The sequence below is a fragment of the Bombus fervidus genome, chromosome 6 (genome assembly GCF_041682495.2).
Source record: "Bombus fervidus isolate BK054 chromosome 6, iyBomFerv1, whole genome shotgun sequence".
NCBI classification, from domain to species: Eukaryota; Metazoa; Arthropoda; class Insecta; order Hymenoptera; family Apidae; genus Bombus; species Bombus fervidus.
In genome coordinates, this window is record NC_091522.1 from 3,338,406 (window position 1) to 3,355,679 (window position 17,274).

At 36.3% G+C, this 17,274-nt stretch overlaps 1 protein-coding gene across 17 annotated transcripts in view; it reads right to left on the reverse strand.

Annotated features, from left to right (window-relative positions):
• LOC139988330 (bromodomain adjacent to zinc finger domain protein 2B) overlaps positions 1-17,274 on the reverse strand; it is a 218,292-nt gene that overhangs the window by 55,939 nt on the left and 145,079 nt on the right. For all 17 annotated transcript variants that reach the window (XM_072005581.1, XM_072005580.1, XM_072005594.1 and 14 more), the window contains one exon: positions 5,219-5,387. In XM_072005581.1, coding sequence (XP_071861682.1) covers positions 5,219-5,378 — 160 coding nt within the window. In that variant the 5' untranslated portion in view covers positions 5,379-5,387. The remainder of the gene's footprint in view (positions 1-5,218; positions 5,388-17,274) is intronic.

Sequence of the window (17,274 nt, forward strand, 5' to 3'; positions counted from 1 at the left end):
AAATATAATATACTAACGTTATGATTAATTTGATAGGTTAGTTAGTCAATAGTTTGTTAAACTACAGTGTTTAAACAGGTTAACTTCCTATAATGAGAATGTCGCCTGTTTATAACAGGAAAAGATTTTAATTAATTACAATTTGTAGCTTTAACTTGAAATACCTGAAGTAATAATCACCAAGAATAGATTAATCCGGTTTAGCATAATGATATAGTAATGAAGTATGACAGTAAACTTTTAATATATGGATACCTAGGTAAGTTTCAAGTTACAATATAGGGGGTTGAGGGAAGAGTTCGACAACCTTGAAACGGAGTGAGAGTTGCTTTTTAAAATAAGTAGGTACTTCAGGTTTCGACCTTGAACTTGAGACGTACTTTCCAGGCTCTTAATACTGTACATTTTATGAATGATAGAGTAAAGGGTTCGTTGAACTGATTTTAAAAGTAGACTATTCATAAACCTAACAGATTTCTTGTGAACGAATTTGATACTTTCACACGAACGAAGTAGCTCCCTGGTACAAGTCTTGGCACAATTTTTCCATTAGTTTAAAAATTGAAAAAAATTCAATACATATATATGCCATTAACCCTTTGCACTTGGAATTTTATTTCGATTTCGTTAGCAGCAGCTCCCAACGCTTTTAAGTGTTTTATTTGAAATTTACTTTAACTAAAAAATAAGACAATTTAAATAAATAAAGGAAGAAAGAAATTTACTGAAATATCAGTTTTATTCACACTATTGTTGTATTTTGTAATGTTTAAGCGTATGATATATCTTGAAACAATTTCCAGGACGCAATCCTGCTTTTTTTCGCACATTTTACAAAAAAAGCTGGAACTCGACAAGGGACTCCTGAGATAAAAGTTAATGTCGAGTCACACTCGACATAGGAGTGCAAAGGGTTAATATAACGGTTATCTTATTGAAACATATGTGCAATAAAATAATCTACATAATCTAGACGAAATACTATTTATTACCTATATCATATGTTTATTTTGCTAAACGTGGGAAATCTTCTAAAGGACATGAAAGGACATCGGGACCTTTCTTTTGGAATGTTTGGAAAGGCCCCCGATACTTTAGTCCAGACTTTTTATTATATCTGTACTTAAATAATAAAACTGAGAAATAACTGTTTATGATTTAATCCAATTATGTTTGCCCAAGACTTATGACAATGGGCTTGGGCTCGAAGTGACATAAAGGGACGCTGAACGTAGTCACGGTCACGGGAGGGACGTGTACCTAACAGAGGTATGGAGTAATTAAATAGCTCTCCTTAAAAACAAAGACCGACCCGAGGGGTACAGAGAGGTACGGAGAGGAGTATACAAGGGCAGTTCCACTTGGATTGAGATTCAGTCCGATAAGTCCGACTTGTACAGTGAACAAGTACGTTGAGTGACACCAAAATCTTATATCAAATCGCATTCGTCATCCCGTTGACCGTGGATTCGTTATCGAACCTAAATCCATTGTCGTCAACACCTCGATTATCTAATCGCCGCTATTACTTGTTAAACTCTGTAATAATCACACTTGCATCAATAACTATCATCAATAGTATATAACAACAATGGCCAATTCCCGTGAAGATTCATTATACGCCCCTAACTCAAATGATAACCCGACATATATATGAAAATACTCGAAAGTTTTAGAAGATTTCCCACGTTTAGCAAAATATATACATGTATATACATATGATGTATAATAATATTAATACAAATTCGTAAATTGCAAACATTTGAGGATTTGTCGAATTGATTTATATATACATATATAAAAATACTCGAAAGTCTTAGAAGATTTCCCACGTTTAGCAAAATATATACATGTATATACATATGATGTATAGTAATATTAATACAAATTCGTAAATTGCAAAAATTTGAGGATTTATCGAAGTGATTTATATATATATATATGAAAATACTCCAAAGTCTTAGAAGATTTCCCACGTTTAGCAATATATATATATATGTATATACATATGATGTATAATAATATTAATACAAATTCGTAAATTGTAAACATTTGAGGATTTGTCGAATTGGTTTATATATACTTATATGAAAATACTCGAAAGTCTTAGAAGATTTCCCACGTTTAGCAAAATATTTACATGTATATACATATGATGTATAATAATATTAATACAAATTCGTAAATTGCAAACATTTGAGGATTTGTCGAATTGATTTATATATACATATATGAAAATACTCGAAAGTTTTAGAAGATTGCCCACGTTTAGCAAAATATATATATGTATATACATATGATGTATAATACTATTAATACAAATTCGTAAATTGTAAACATTTGAGGATTTGTCGAATTGACTTATATATACATATATGAAAATACTTGAAAGTTTTAGAAGATTTCCCACGTTTAGCAAAATATATATATGTATACATATGATATATAATAATATTAATACAAATTCGTAAATTGTAAACATTTGAGGATTTGTCGAATTGACTTATATATACATATATGAAAATACTCGAAAGTTTTAGAAGATTTCCCACGTTTAGCAAAATATATACATGTATATACATATGATGTATAATAATATTAATACAAATTCGTAAATTGTAAACATTTGAGGATTTGTCGAATTGATTTATATATACATATATGAAAATACTCGAAAGTCTTAGAAGATTTCCCACGTTTAGCAAAATATATATATGTATACATATGATGTATAATAATATTAATACAAATTCGTAAATTGTAAACATTTGAGGATTTATCGAATTGATTTATATATACATATATGAAAATACTCGAAAGTTTTAGAAGATTGCCCACGTTTAGCAATATATATATATATATGTATATACATATGATGTATAATAATATTAATACAAATTCGTAAATTGTAAACATTTGAGGATTTGTCGAATTGACTTATATATACATATATGAAAATACTTGAAAGTTTTAGAAGATTTCCCACGTTTAGCAAAATATATATATGTATACATATGATATATAATAATATTAATACAAATTCGTAAATTGTAAACATTTGAGGATTTGTCGAATTGACTTATATATACATATATGAAAATACTCGAAAGTTTTAGAAGATTTCCCACGTTTAGCAAAATATATACATGTATATACATATGACGTATAATAATATTAATACAAATTCGTAAATTGCAAAAATTTGAGGATTTATCGAATTGATTTATATATACATATATAAAAATACTCGAAAGTTTTAGAAGATTTCCCATGTTTAGCAATATATATATATATATATGTAATATCGTAAATCTCGGGATAATTCAGGTGATCGATCCTGAAGTCTGAAAATCGAGTTTATTGTGGAAGTACTTAAATAAAATACAGGAGTAAACAACAATTAATATCAATGTATAACAGTAAACAATAAATAACAAGTTCCGTGCAATGTCTACCTGAAAATCGAGAATCGATTTTCAACGTGCTGAGCTACCGATCTTTCTCCGTCAATCTTCAATATTTTAAATAATTATTCTGTGATCTTGTCTATCTCTGATGTTTCTCTCTGTCCGTCCGTTTGAGAAACGAGTGTCTCGCAAAATGGTTGTCCGTAAAACAAAAGAAGGTCGCTCTGTCCGTGAAACAACGAAAGTCGTGCTATACGTAAACAGAGAGAGAGAGCCCCTATCACACGTGAACTCTACAGAGTTTACATATATACATATGATGTATAACAATATTAATACAAATTCGTAAATTATAAAATTTGAGGATTAATCGAATTGATTTTGGAACAGTACGTTGATATTTCGATAACCTGTTGATACTTCAACATCGTAAATACGGATTGTTGTAAACACCAAGTGTATACCAACTATAGTAATATTTATTCGTTTATAGATAAACGAGGATCGGTACCCAAAAGAGAATTTATATAGCGTCTCCACGCTATTTCGCATTAGTGCAAACAGCTTGATTAATGAAGCTGAATGGTACGGCAGCAAGCAAAAGGGATTACGTCGATAATCTCATTGCATATCCAACGCTTTTCAGCATAGATCATGTTGTTATTAATCGCTGTGATTTTATTATTTCACTTCGTCTTACTCGTTCGTGTTATAGCTTGTGTTTACAGTCTAATCTTACAGAGTTGTACAGAACTTTAAAGATGCTTCGACTTTCCCTACGTTCTATCCGACGAAAATACATTGATAATCCCGATAATGAATAATAACGACTCGTTTTCCCATTTAACGGGTTACGAATCTGAAACGAGTTAATTAGACACTTGGATATGATAATTTATGTAGAGATCGAACAAATTTCTATTAGATTTGTAAAAACTAAAAAAACACTGAAATCCTTTGGTACGTGACTGAAGAAAGTTTCAATGAAGAAAATGTCAACTTAAGGAATTTATCAGATAATTTGTTTATCTCTTTGTGCATTGAATTATATAAAATCAAACAGTAGCATCTTATTAACTTCCCATTAGACATCCAGAATTCTACAACTTCCCAAAAATTTTGACAAGAAAAATTATCATATTTAAAAAAAAGAAACAACCCTCTCCCATGATTATTTACCAAAACACAAAATTCGCTATTATTTCCAGAGATTTATACACCCTCGATACTCCAGTTCTCGCAATCCACCAAAAATACTGTAAAGGAAAACCCATCGATCACGGTCTAACATATAAATCGTTGAAATTTCGACGCGTCGAGGAATTCCACTTTAGTGTAATTAGCTCGTCTATTGCTGGCCTATCGATCTGCCAAGACGCGCGTGTCAATTAAGCCACTCGGTTCAAGAGGATTCGCATTGGAAGCCTAGTAACGTGTTACTATCTACGTATAATCCATATCATTAGAAATATCCTTATTTTGCGCAAAACGACTGTGAAAACATAAATAGGTACAACTTTTTGGACTTTTGGAAATTTCAAAAATTTTAGTACAAAATTTCATCAACTTTGTCTGGTTTTCGGTCAGAGATACGCCCGAATTAATCACTTCGCCCAAGTAGGTAAATGTTCGGTGACTCATCAACGAAATGTACATATATCTATATATGTAACAACTAGATCTCAGTAAGAAGAACGTGCGCACGAGATACAGAAATATAGAAAAATATATATCGTGGAAGAAAAAAAGAAGCAGAAGGAGAAGCTAGAAATAGGGAAGAGGAAAAAATGGGGGAAGAAAAATTGGCTTACCACCGAAGAGCGCAGTCGGATCGAGCAACGGATTGGCCTGGTCCGCCTGCAGTTTCTCGGAGGCGGAGGTGGCGCCTGGAGTCGCCGTGGCCGCCGCTTCACCTCCGCCACCTCCACCGCCCCCGCCACCTCCGCCCGATGCGGAGTTCTCCTTCTCCATGCCAGTCCCCTGAAAACGAGCATCAGCGTTTCGTTAGAACCGTTAACTTCGTGCCACCGCCGTATGGATCGTTTCCTCGCCGGGTAGACGCTCGCGATAGAAGAATAACAAGGATAGGGAACAGGGCGAAAGAAGGTGAACATTTTTGCCGTGGAAACTGATGGCAGCTCGTAACAATGGACAGGAAGTTTCGACGAGAAACGAACGACAGATTTCTGCTTCTTAGCTTGAATTTTCTGTCAAAGAGATTACGATTAGGATTTTTATGCAAATCTGTGTCTTCTATGGATATACGTCCATGGATATATTTAATTGAGATTCGTTTTACTTATCGAAAATTATAGCAAATTAAGTAGAATGTCTGATTTGAATATTTTATACATTTTTATATATCACGTATATGTACTCTGTGCATTTGTGCAATTTTAAATTTCACGTAAATGCGTAGCAATCTGGATAGTTGATTTTGTTTCGAGGTTCTTTATTTAGGATAGAAAGAAGAGAATTTTCAATGGAATATTTAGGTTACATACGTATATACACGGAGTGATCGATGAATGAAAAGTCAATAATAGTAAGGCTCGTAGTAACGGAACAATAGTACTATTTGTTTTCCTTTCATTCTTTCCAAACCACCGTACAATCATCGGTGAAGGTCTTCGCAGGCCTTGACCTTTCAGACGTCGAGGTTGTGAAGAATTATAAAACTATGGCAATTACATCTCGATTAAAAATTAAACTTATTACATAGGCGATATACTCAGAAATATACTAAGACTTTAACGAATAACTTGTATTTTGTTATCGATAAACAACTATATTTTTGACAATGACTCATAGCTTTAAAATTATCCAAAAACTTTCCATTTTTGTAGAAGTCACAGATGGAAGATGTAATCGGACAAAATGTAACCAGAAGTATGTAAAATCGAACAGTTAAACTTATAAAAGTTATTGTATTCCCATAGTTCAACTTTTATTTAATGAAATTATTATCACGTTGATTGGATCTAGTTGAAAGAAGAATAAACTGGTTTTCTACCGTTTACCTTTTTTCCGGTGAATAAACCCAGCTTGTTTAAAGAAAAAGCAAAGAATAAATCGTTTCAAGACGACTTCGTTCCCCATCGCATTAACGTAATTCATAACACAATACATAAAAATTGAAAGTTTTCGAGTAAAGTAAAATAAATCGTTTCAAGACGACTTCGTTCCCCATCGCATTAACGTAATTCATAACACAATACATAAAAATTGAAAGTTTTCGAGTAATTATGGCACACAGTGTATATAGATGGAAAAAGAAAAGCATCGTGTCTGCGGAACGTCTGGATTCCAGTTAATTATGTTAATACGCCGACGCGGCGCGGCGTCTCGAAACTCGCGAAACATTCTTCTCTCTCCTTCTCTCCTTCCCCCTCTTTTCTACCTTATGATGAAGAAAGAAGGTGAAGGTGGGGGAACGTAAAAATTCAACGTTATTATTTCAGTCACGAGCATACGTAAACACGTATGTGTGTCTCGCATGTTCATTCGATGACTGTTTACCAGTCGAAGAAAGGCTTCCTCGAGCGCTTTAAATAAAGGTCGTTCTCCCCTCCACTATTTCCCCTCCAGCGCTTCAATCAGCTGACTGGCACACTCCCCTCCCTCGCCGCCCAGCTGTTGTATAAATATACATCGTTACAACGTTGAGTCAGGTTAGGCTGGTGCTAGGCTAGACACCGCACCAGCCACTGGCACCGTTATTATCATACACTGTTGCCTTACGTATAGTAGTATAGTTAACGCGTATCGAGCTCGACACCGCGAGCAAACATATTTACTTACATACATCGCGTACTTCTCTCGCTACTTAACATATTGTTGACCTACTAGCGCGTGAAAAAATTAACTCGTGCAAACGTGCATTTTCGTAATTGAACAAAGAACGAGGTGAATAAATTTTTGAAATTATTTTTAGGGAATTCTATCAGATACAACGCGCAAACCTATTATCGCGATTTATGTAATTTTATGCAATTACGAAAGAATATATTCATTTATGTAAATATACAAATATATTCAATAATTATACCGGTTGATGAATACTATCGGTTAAAATTTTACAGTTTCTTCTACGTTATGTTTCCTGAATGTCGATTCCAAATTTTTCCTCTATACTCTGTTATGCGAACACAAATATATTTGTGGCTAAACAACGGTATTTGTGTGTACATGGTGTTGATAAATACTTTTTGAGAAACGATTCTGGAAACAAACACGACGATTAATACGCAAAAACGTGGTTTGAGATTTATTTTTCTAGTTATACGAGAAATAACTACATATATATACAATAAGGAAAGTTTATTTATTTTCCGTAACAACCGTGAATATAGATAATTTAAAAAGAAAAAAAGATGCAGTAGTTTGAAAATTAAAGAGATGTAAGCATATCGAGGAATAAATATCTTTAGTCGGAAAGAAGAAAATTCTTGCACTGATTCGAGACACCGTGAAGAAAGTCTACAGTATCGGGAAGCCTTTTATTCCTAATCGAAGGACGAAGCCGTGTGGAAGCCGTCGATCGCCGGAAATTGTCTTGGACCAGCGCGCTTTCTGCGTTCCGGGGATCGATGGAGCGCTATCTACCCTCTGACGTGTCCAAAATCGACTTGCAACCGTGTCATCGACGATCGATGAACCCCCGACATTCGACAAAGTAAGACGCAGTACTTGAATTGTTTCGGTTATGGAACATTCGGTCGATTGATTAACCCAATTCCCAATGTTATACAAAACAATATCCAGTCATTCTGCATGATTATATTTCGACACAACTTGTATCATAAGTATTCTACGTTTATTATTAGAACATGAAAAAGTAGATTTTCATAAAACATTATATTTTACAAATGTATCAGGTTGTCCGAAAAGTGTCTTTCTTTTATAACGATACATCTTTATACAAACATGAAACCTAATCTGTCGAACGTCGTGATGTTTATTTCGATAGAACAAAATGGATAAAACGGAAGATATTGTGCTTCCATTATTTCCTTATAAAACGAAAGAAACTTTTCGGGCGACCTAATAGTATATGAGAACGACAAGAGTTGTAATGAAGACAAAGAGAAGAAACACGAATTCACACGTTAGTAATTAACAAATTTTACTATTAGAATTATTATTCTATCAAATTTTCTATTCTTCTTTTGTAAAGCTTGTATTGTGGCGATTTTCATCGGCAAAAATGACGAACCTTAGATTTTTTACTTTTATTTTTAACTACCACAGGTACTCAAGTGTTTTTGACAAAACGAATGCTAACTTTTATTGAAATGGAGATATGGCTCTGTATACTATTTTATTTATAATGTATCATTTTAATTAAAATCATCTATAATCGAGTCTGGTGTTATATACATTTCTAAATAAAGTAACCTAAACCTAATCTATTTATTTCCACTCTATCTTAACGCATTGTTGACTGGCCACGAGGTAACTCGTGTTTTCATGGCCAAACGTTGCCAACCGACTACGAGTAAACTCGCGACGCGTTTTTTTCGCATCAGCGTCGTTTTCTCAGTGCGCTGTTGGAGATGATACAGTGGAATTGTTGGTCAGCATACCTCAAGCTGTGTCTCTCGCTTATAAGACCCGTCAAGTTGCGTCCTTTGTTGTAACAAAATGTCAACGATGACGGAACGTAGCAACGAAGAATCTTTCAATGAATTACACGCGGGTGTTTTATCTGATTGTCCGAGTGACTGTGAATCAAATTGTGGCGACTTGGAAAATGATACTGTATCAGAAGATAGCGAGTCTGATATTAGGCCAGCGAAATATCATTAAACCTACGTGGATATTACAATGCAATAAGCACGTGAAAGAGGTAGATCGTGCGGATCAGTTTTTGGCGAACAGCAGTATTTTACGAAAAGCTTCAAAGTGGTCGAAAAAATTAGCATTTTTTCTGATAATCTGCACCTTGTTCGATGCATATAAAACGTACCGTACCTATCTGCCAAAAAATAAAACAAGATACAAAAAGTTTCTATTGGAAGTAGCCAGAGAATGGATAACTATGGATTCCAAAGAATGCAGCGTTGCACCTCACGCTTCTCGAATTTCTAAAACAGCTCCTTATAACGATACACCCTCTGGGCTTTCCGGACAACTGAGAAACCACGTCTTAGAAAAAATAGTCACTGGCAGAAAAACAAATCCGACTAGAGCGTGTAGAGTATGCCCTTGAAAAGGAAAACACAGCGAAAGTAGATATATTTGCAAAAGCTGTTGCGTACCATTACACGTAGGCGATTGCTACACTGTTTATCATAGGAAAAAGAAATATTAAAAGTTGAATAATAAATGAAATTTATTAAACTTTATTTATATCGTTTTACTTGCACATGTAATTACGAAATAATAGCCGGTGACGTGAGATAAATTGTCAGTAAAATTTCCGGTCCACAATGTGTTAAAATGTATGATATATTTGGATAACTCGTTGCTAAGCTCGGCTCTAAGAAAACCTACTCTTACAAAATAACCTAATAATAGAAACAATCTATCATACGCTCCGAAAATACCATTAGAACTGAATGGAAAGCCTCGTAGACTGAAGATGGTTGCGACGAAACTTCTATACTCGATTGTACGTGTCCAACCGGGCATGATACTTTCGGAATACCAGTGAACCGCGACGTGACGAGCCCTCGACCCCTCGACGGAGTTGCTAAAAATTCGCCGCTTACAAGCAGCACAATATTCCCCGGATACTTGTTTCATACGGCGAATACCGAAGTGACCGTGCATGAGCCTCGAATTCCCGGTAGTCAACGAATATCGAGAAACGAGCCTCTGTTCGACGCAATGCTGGCTGCTCTCCTCCTGACTGCCCGGTTTTCAGCCGCGCGAGCACTTCCAGACGCTCGTAAATTGACGAAAGGGAGAAATAAAGTGAGACGAAGAGAAGAAGACGAATAAGAAGAGGGAAGCCGTCGGTCAACGAGAGAGAATCGAAGGATGGTCGAGAGGAGAGAAAGAGGCAACGAAGGGAAGCTGAAGAGCCAGAGGCGGCTGCGACCATCGATTTCTCGACCGGTGTTACGCTCCTTCGACTGGGAAAAACTTGCCGCTCGACGATCCGCTATGGCTGTACGCGGTGACGAGAAAAATGCTCCTTGGGGAATTTGTTATTAAGATATACACTGGGTGTATTGGAAAAACCGAAGCAGAGTTGCGAAGGTAGAAAATCGTCAAACGTAAAAAAACGTTCCAATTATTTGGATTGAGACGACGACTGTAGCTTGGCAGGTTTCTGGGTTCGAACAAACAATGGCTTTAATTACCAAAAATATTCAGTGTCGAAGGAGTTATTTTAAGATATACACTGGATGCGTTAATGCAGAAATAAATACTCACCGAAACAAAAGGATTTTTATCCTCTGGAACGATGAATTACGAAATACGTGGTAGCTTTAAAAATATTTAATGTAAACGTGATATTCATAGAAATAGTCAAAGAGAAGTAGGCAAAAGTAGGTAAATTACACGTTAGAATATAATTGTCATTTTTCTGTATGTCATCGGAAGAAAACAAATTGTGAGTACGATTTTTGGAAATGTCAATCAACACAGTCAGCTACGAATCCATAAAATGGCCTTGCGGAATCTCAACACTGACCGATGGCACAACGGACAAAGCATAAATCACGGAAAGCGTTAACCTAGATTCCGTTCCTTGAAACCACGCATACATATCAATATCACGAGTTTGCAAAATTTCATGGAAAAAGGGAAGGATGGATTCGTGTAAATCTAACAATAAGAATGGATCTACTGATTTGAGTACTACAGCACAATTTCTGTATCACTTCTACTTCACAATTGTTATAATACTTCGCACATAATGTAAATGCGAATATTTAAAAAAAAAATATAACAAAGCTGCTTTTCATACGAAAAATATAAAATAGCAGGCTTAATTCTTTTAGAATTGAATTTTCAGGAAATTTTTGAAAATTTTATCTGGCGTTTACGATAGAAACAGCACGCATCTTCTGATGTTTTATACAGAAGCCATGACGCATTAAACTTCAAAACCAGTTTTATGGGAAACAAATATACTTGACATTTAATTAATTAACAATCCGTGAAAGGTGATTAACAAATGAAATTTTGCATCCCAGTAGAATTAAAATATTTTCTTAACCTTTATACCAGAAAGAATAAACTTCAAGCTAATATTTTTATTCGAACGCATCGACCAACCCCTTGAAGAACGCGACGGAGGGTAGAAAGAAAAATGGAGGCCGCTGCGAGCGCGACTGGGCCATGGTGTAACAATAACATGGAAATAGATACAGGGGACGTGGTGTCTCATATATCTTGCTGAACACACGGCTACACAGAGGGAAAGGCCCTTTTTCTTCTCTGCTTGCGCCATCGCGCGAAAAGTTTATCGGTTATTGCCAAGCATAGTGACCCAGACACGACGATGAAACTTCCTCCAACCCTGCGCATATGGAAAAAAACTCCTTTCGTGATTGACCGTGTGCCACGTGCTGAGTGATTTACAGTAATTCAAGAAAGTATTTTCTCACTTATCGAAACTTTTTACCAATTTGTATATTGTATTACACGTGCTACACGAAACGTTTGGAAATTTTCTTAGCGTTGAATGAAATGCGGTTATTACGATTACATTGTGACTATGTATAAAGTTGGAAACCGATCGGAAAATGCATATAAAAGTTAGAAATTATATACTTGAAATGTTTTCGAAAAGACATTTCAATTTATTATTTAAACAAATTAATTTCTATTGAGATATGTGTAATTTGTGTGCTGCGCTAGATTAGCCGTGTAATAGTGACACACATATATGAATACCATATATGAAACCTCTGAAAGAACAACTGCGCTATCAAATTTGAAACGAAGCGAACGTCCAACACGATTCTTTCAGATATGTATGTATATCGAATTATGTACAAATTCTGCATCGACCAAACACAAAAGAGAAAACCGCACAGCATACCGGATCACATAGATTGCTCATGTCCACGATATTCCTCTATGCTTTAATTCTCACAATTCAGCGATCTTCGCCATTTTTCATTCGCAATTCTTTCTACGATTTCTCTCACCCTTATTTCGACGAAAGACACAACTCGTTGACGAAAACGGATTCTACAAAATCGAGGAAGCATTAGGTTGTCCGGGAAGTGTCTTTCTTTTACGGACACGTCTTTTACAACGACGCATCTTTATACAAACGCGGAACCAAATCTGTCGAACGTTGTGATCTTTATGTTGATAAAACAAAATGGATCATACGTAGTTCGATAAAATAATATACAACGGAAAAATGTCGAGCATTTAGTATTTCCTTATAAAACGAAAGAAACTTTTCGGACGACCTAATATGTGCGTGCACAGCGTCTCGTCGATTGTTCCGTTGGTAGTGTGGCGTAGAAGATGGTGAGATAAAGAGAGTGCAAATGTATATCGACGATCTTGTAAATCACATATTAAATAAATCTGCTATACATTTATTTCGGCGATTAGGATCCACAATTGTCAACAATTTCTACGTGATTCAAGACACGTTCCTGACGACCAAGTAGATAGTTTTATTTATAACAGTCGATAATTCATAGGAATTAGGAGTTTTAGGATTGAAAAATTTGTAGAATAGAGTTACAATTGTTTGTAGAATGATTCATGCGTTAGGAAACTGTCTAGAAAATGTCCTGAACCTTCTCCGAATTATAAATTTGTATCTGCGCTTTCACATCGCTTTTCGAAATTTAAACTCATGTAAGAGAAACAGAGGAAAATTCTCGTCATTCGTGAAAGCGAATAAACGAGATTGGTATTTTTTAACGATAAAATAAAATTGGATAGGTTCATCAAATTAAATATAAAATAACACACATCAATCTAATATGGGAAAATGGTAATATTCGTTGTTTCGGAAAATCTAAAAAAGAAGATGGCAACTTTTAATTTTGATACGCCGCAAAATTGCCAGAAGATAAATTACACAGGCGTGAATAACGAAGTCCTGGTATCCAGAGGCACGAGAGAGCGGATGATTTTATATCTTCGCTGAAATTTTACACGTTTGTTATGCGTGGGTACAATGTTCATTCGACAAAGAGAGAAATGATTTATTTACCGATCGACGCATATGATAAACCCCATCGTCGGTTATTTGCATAATGATTTATATTTTATTTGTTAACTTTGATCGTTTAATCAAGACCGCGCGTATTTACCGATCCTGTGTTCTTTATCAACCCATACACACTCCATTTCCACCGGTGTCCATAAATTTCTAAATATTTTTCATTAAAATTATCATGGATCTTTCCTCTCTGTTGTTTGCGCGCGTTTCCATCGTTTCGACTTGCACGATTCATCGACGCGATACAAAAACCACCTACCTGTATTTTCCTATTTCGAAAACGAAAACGAAGAAGCCATGTACCTTGTAACTGACACGCAGATCAAACTACAATCAACGACGAACAACAATTTTGGTAACGCGAGTTCTCCATAAAAGTCGATCTCCATCCGAAAAACGCCTCCAGGAAGCGTGGATAGTTTTTTTTTTTTTCTCGTTTTATATTTCAAACAACGGAACCGTGTTCCATTGGAAAAAGCCTGCCACTGCGAAAAAATGTTTCTAATAATTGCTGGAAAAATCCGCAGGCCGACCGATCAATCAATAACGGAGAACGATATTGTTTTGCGACGCTATCGATGCACATGCTAGTCGGATACTCGTCTGACAGCAGGTGACGGTGACAGGTGTCAATTTCGAGGTGACTGCTGTCAAGGAACGTTACCTTCTGTCATCGACGTTAAATTATGACCGTTTTCCCAACGCGAATCTTGCCACCAGTTTAAATGCTGTTCCCACTTGTTTGAAGTATTCTCTTTAATGGATACAAAACATGGTAGAGAAACAGACCACGGGAAACATGTCGCGTCTGTTGACACGATATCATTTTTCGATGGATCATAGGTCATGTAGGAAAATGAGAATCTTTGTTTAACTTAGTCCTTTGGCTAGCAAGTAAGATGTTTATTTGTCTAAAAACTACAGGATGGATTGACCTGTACGAAATCAAGGATATTAAAGACTTTAAAGATGTGTTGGGATACAACAATATTTCACGCATAGGCTTAAGTACCCTTACACAGACACCCACACAGGCATTTGAACAGGACACTTACACAGGTCATACTCATTACTGTATAGAGAGTGGGGTTCAAAGTATTTAAGGGATCATGGGTCACTACCAAAGTCTAGTTGGATCCCATAGGTCTATACAAGTTTTAATATGGCTTTATATAGTATTATTTAGATAAAAGTGTGTAAATGTGTAAATAAAGATTATCTTTAGTAGGATAGTGTAAGGAGTAATATCTAATTTGCAATAGCATTTCGTGCTGATATACATATATATAGCTGACAAGAATTTTTAACAATTTAGATAACGTTTAAGATAATCACTTTTACAAGAAAATACGAACATACTTATGTAGATTATGTATTAATGTAAGCGTCGAATAAAAATCGTAGGTACATTGTAGTAGATCTATGTTAATATATAATAAACTATCGCGGGTTATTTATATATATAAATAAATAAATAAAAAAAGTTGTTTATCTATTTATCTATTATTTATCTATAATCATCTATATATATAGAAGAATTTGTTCATTTCATAAAAATCATCAGATGGAATAAAACAGAGAAATATATTTGTTGGAATACAACGATATTACACGCATAGGCATAAACACTCTTACACAGACACCCACACAGGCATTTGAACAGGACACTTACACAGGTCATACTCATTACTGTATAGAGAGTGGGGCTCAAAATATTTAAGGGATCATGGGTCACTACCTAAGTCTAGTCTGAGAGTAACTGGCCAACAATCAACAATTCTTCCATACGTTGTTAATTACATCACTCGCTTATATACATCAGATTCTGTAGTTCTGTTTAATAAACATCACACAGGCATTTGAACAGGACATTTACACAGGTCATACTCATTACTGTATAGAGAGTGGGGCTCAAAATATTTAAGGGATCATGGGTCACTACCTAAGTCTAGTCTGAGAGTAACTGGCCAGCAATCAACAATTCTTCCATACGTTGTTAATTACATCACTCGCTTATATACATCAGATTCTGTAGTTCTGTTTAATAAACATCACACAGGCATTTGAACAGGGCACTTACACAGGTCATACTCATTACTGTATAGAGAGTGGGGCTCAAAATATTTAAGGGATCATGGGTCACTACCTAAGTCTAGTCTGAGAGTAACTGGCCAACAATCAACAATTCTTGTATACGTTGTTAATTATATCACTCGCTTATATACATCAGGTTCTGTAGTTCTGTTTAATAAACATCGCTGAATATTATTTCAACACAAACATTGTGTCTTCCAAAGATTATTAATCTTAACTTCAAGATTAAATTCTAACAAGGTGTAATGTACATATATATATCGAATTATCGACCTTGGTACAGCACAGAACACTCTGTCACGACCATTACGAAAACATGACGATTCTAAACTTTTGATCGACGGTTGAGCGAGCATTTATGGCATTTATAGGGCGAAATCCAGATTGATTTTATTTTCATTTTCGTTACACTGACTTTGTTTAATCCTTGAATATTACCACATGGAATAAAATCTACGACGATTCTCTGATCTCGATCAACATTCCAACCATGACATAACAAGTACGAATAAAATGTTTCTCTACCGACCAACATCTTGCCGAGGACAAAAGAACAATTGCTCGAGATCTAGCACTCGAAACTCTGCAACACAGCTTGCAACATTTAAATCCCCTGCATGCTGAATTTATCAAAACTAAACGGAATCTAACCCGCGAAGAAAACCGTGTTTAAACGCAAGAAGAAGACTTCTCGTTATCCGTAGGTAACGAGTCATGTCTCGTATCGATGCCAGACAGCCTGCCCCTCTACAGAGGCATCGGCTCTGGTTCGATCAATTTCCACGCGGAGCGCAAAGAATTGCGCTTCCGCCGTCGAAGCCGCTGTCACCGGTCTCTGCTATCCTCCCTCTCCCTCTTTGCCGCATCTGCGTCAATTACAGACGAACTTGGTCGGTTCTCCGCAGAGAAGGAAGAGAAGAGAACAGTGAGAGCGACTAACAGAGACGAACAACGTACAAACGAGAGGAATAGAGAGAAAGAAAGAGAGAGAGAGAGGGAGATAAAGAAGCAAATAGAGGAAGGAGGGTAGTTGGAAGAGGAAAGAGGAGCGGTTCGCTCGGATATACGTGGCAACGAGGACCTCGGATCTTGATGGTTGCGCGTAGCAGAGGCAACGGTTACGAGATGCGTTGGTGTGCGGCTGCGGAGAGAGGAGAGACCGGGCCAGCAAGAACGGCCAGAGGGACAGGGACGGATGAACGAGGCGGCGCGGTAGAGAGGCGGAGGGTGACGGAGATGGAACGAAGGGTGGCGGTGAACGCTGGCGAACGTGCCAACGGGAGGAGGAAGGGGGTGCAGAAAAAGGGAGGAAAAAAGAGACAGGTACGCGTAGAAGGAGAAATATACAGGCAACGCTCGGAGAGCACGGCGACCGGAGAGAGAATTCAGGCAGAGAAAAAGAGAGAACGAGAGATGTGGTCGCAGGAGGCGGTGGAAGTGGAGGAGGAGTAGCAATCAATACAGAGCCACCAGAGCAAAACCATCCCTCGACTTCTATCTGCCTCTCTCTTGCGCCCGGTTCCTATCGCGGTCTCGCTATCTTTCTTCTTTAACCTCCACCATCCCTCTATCTCCGTTTCTCTCGCTCTCTCTACCCCTAACAGCCACGAATACGACGGT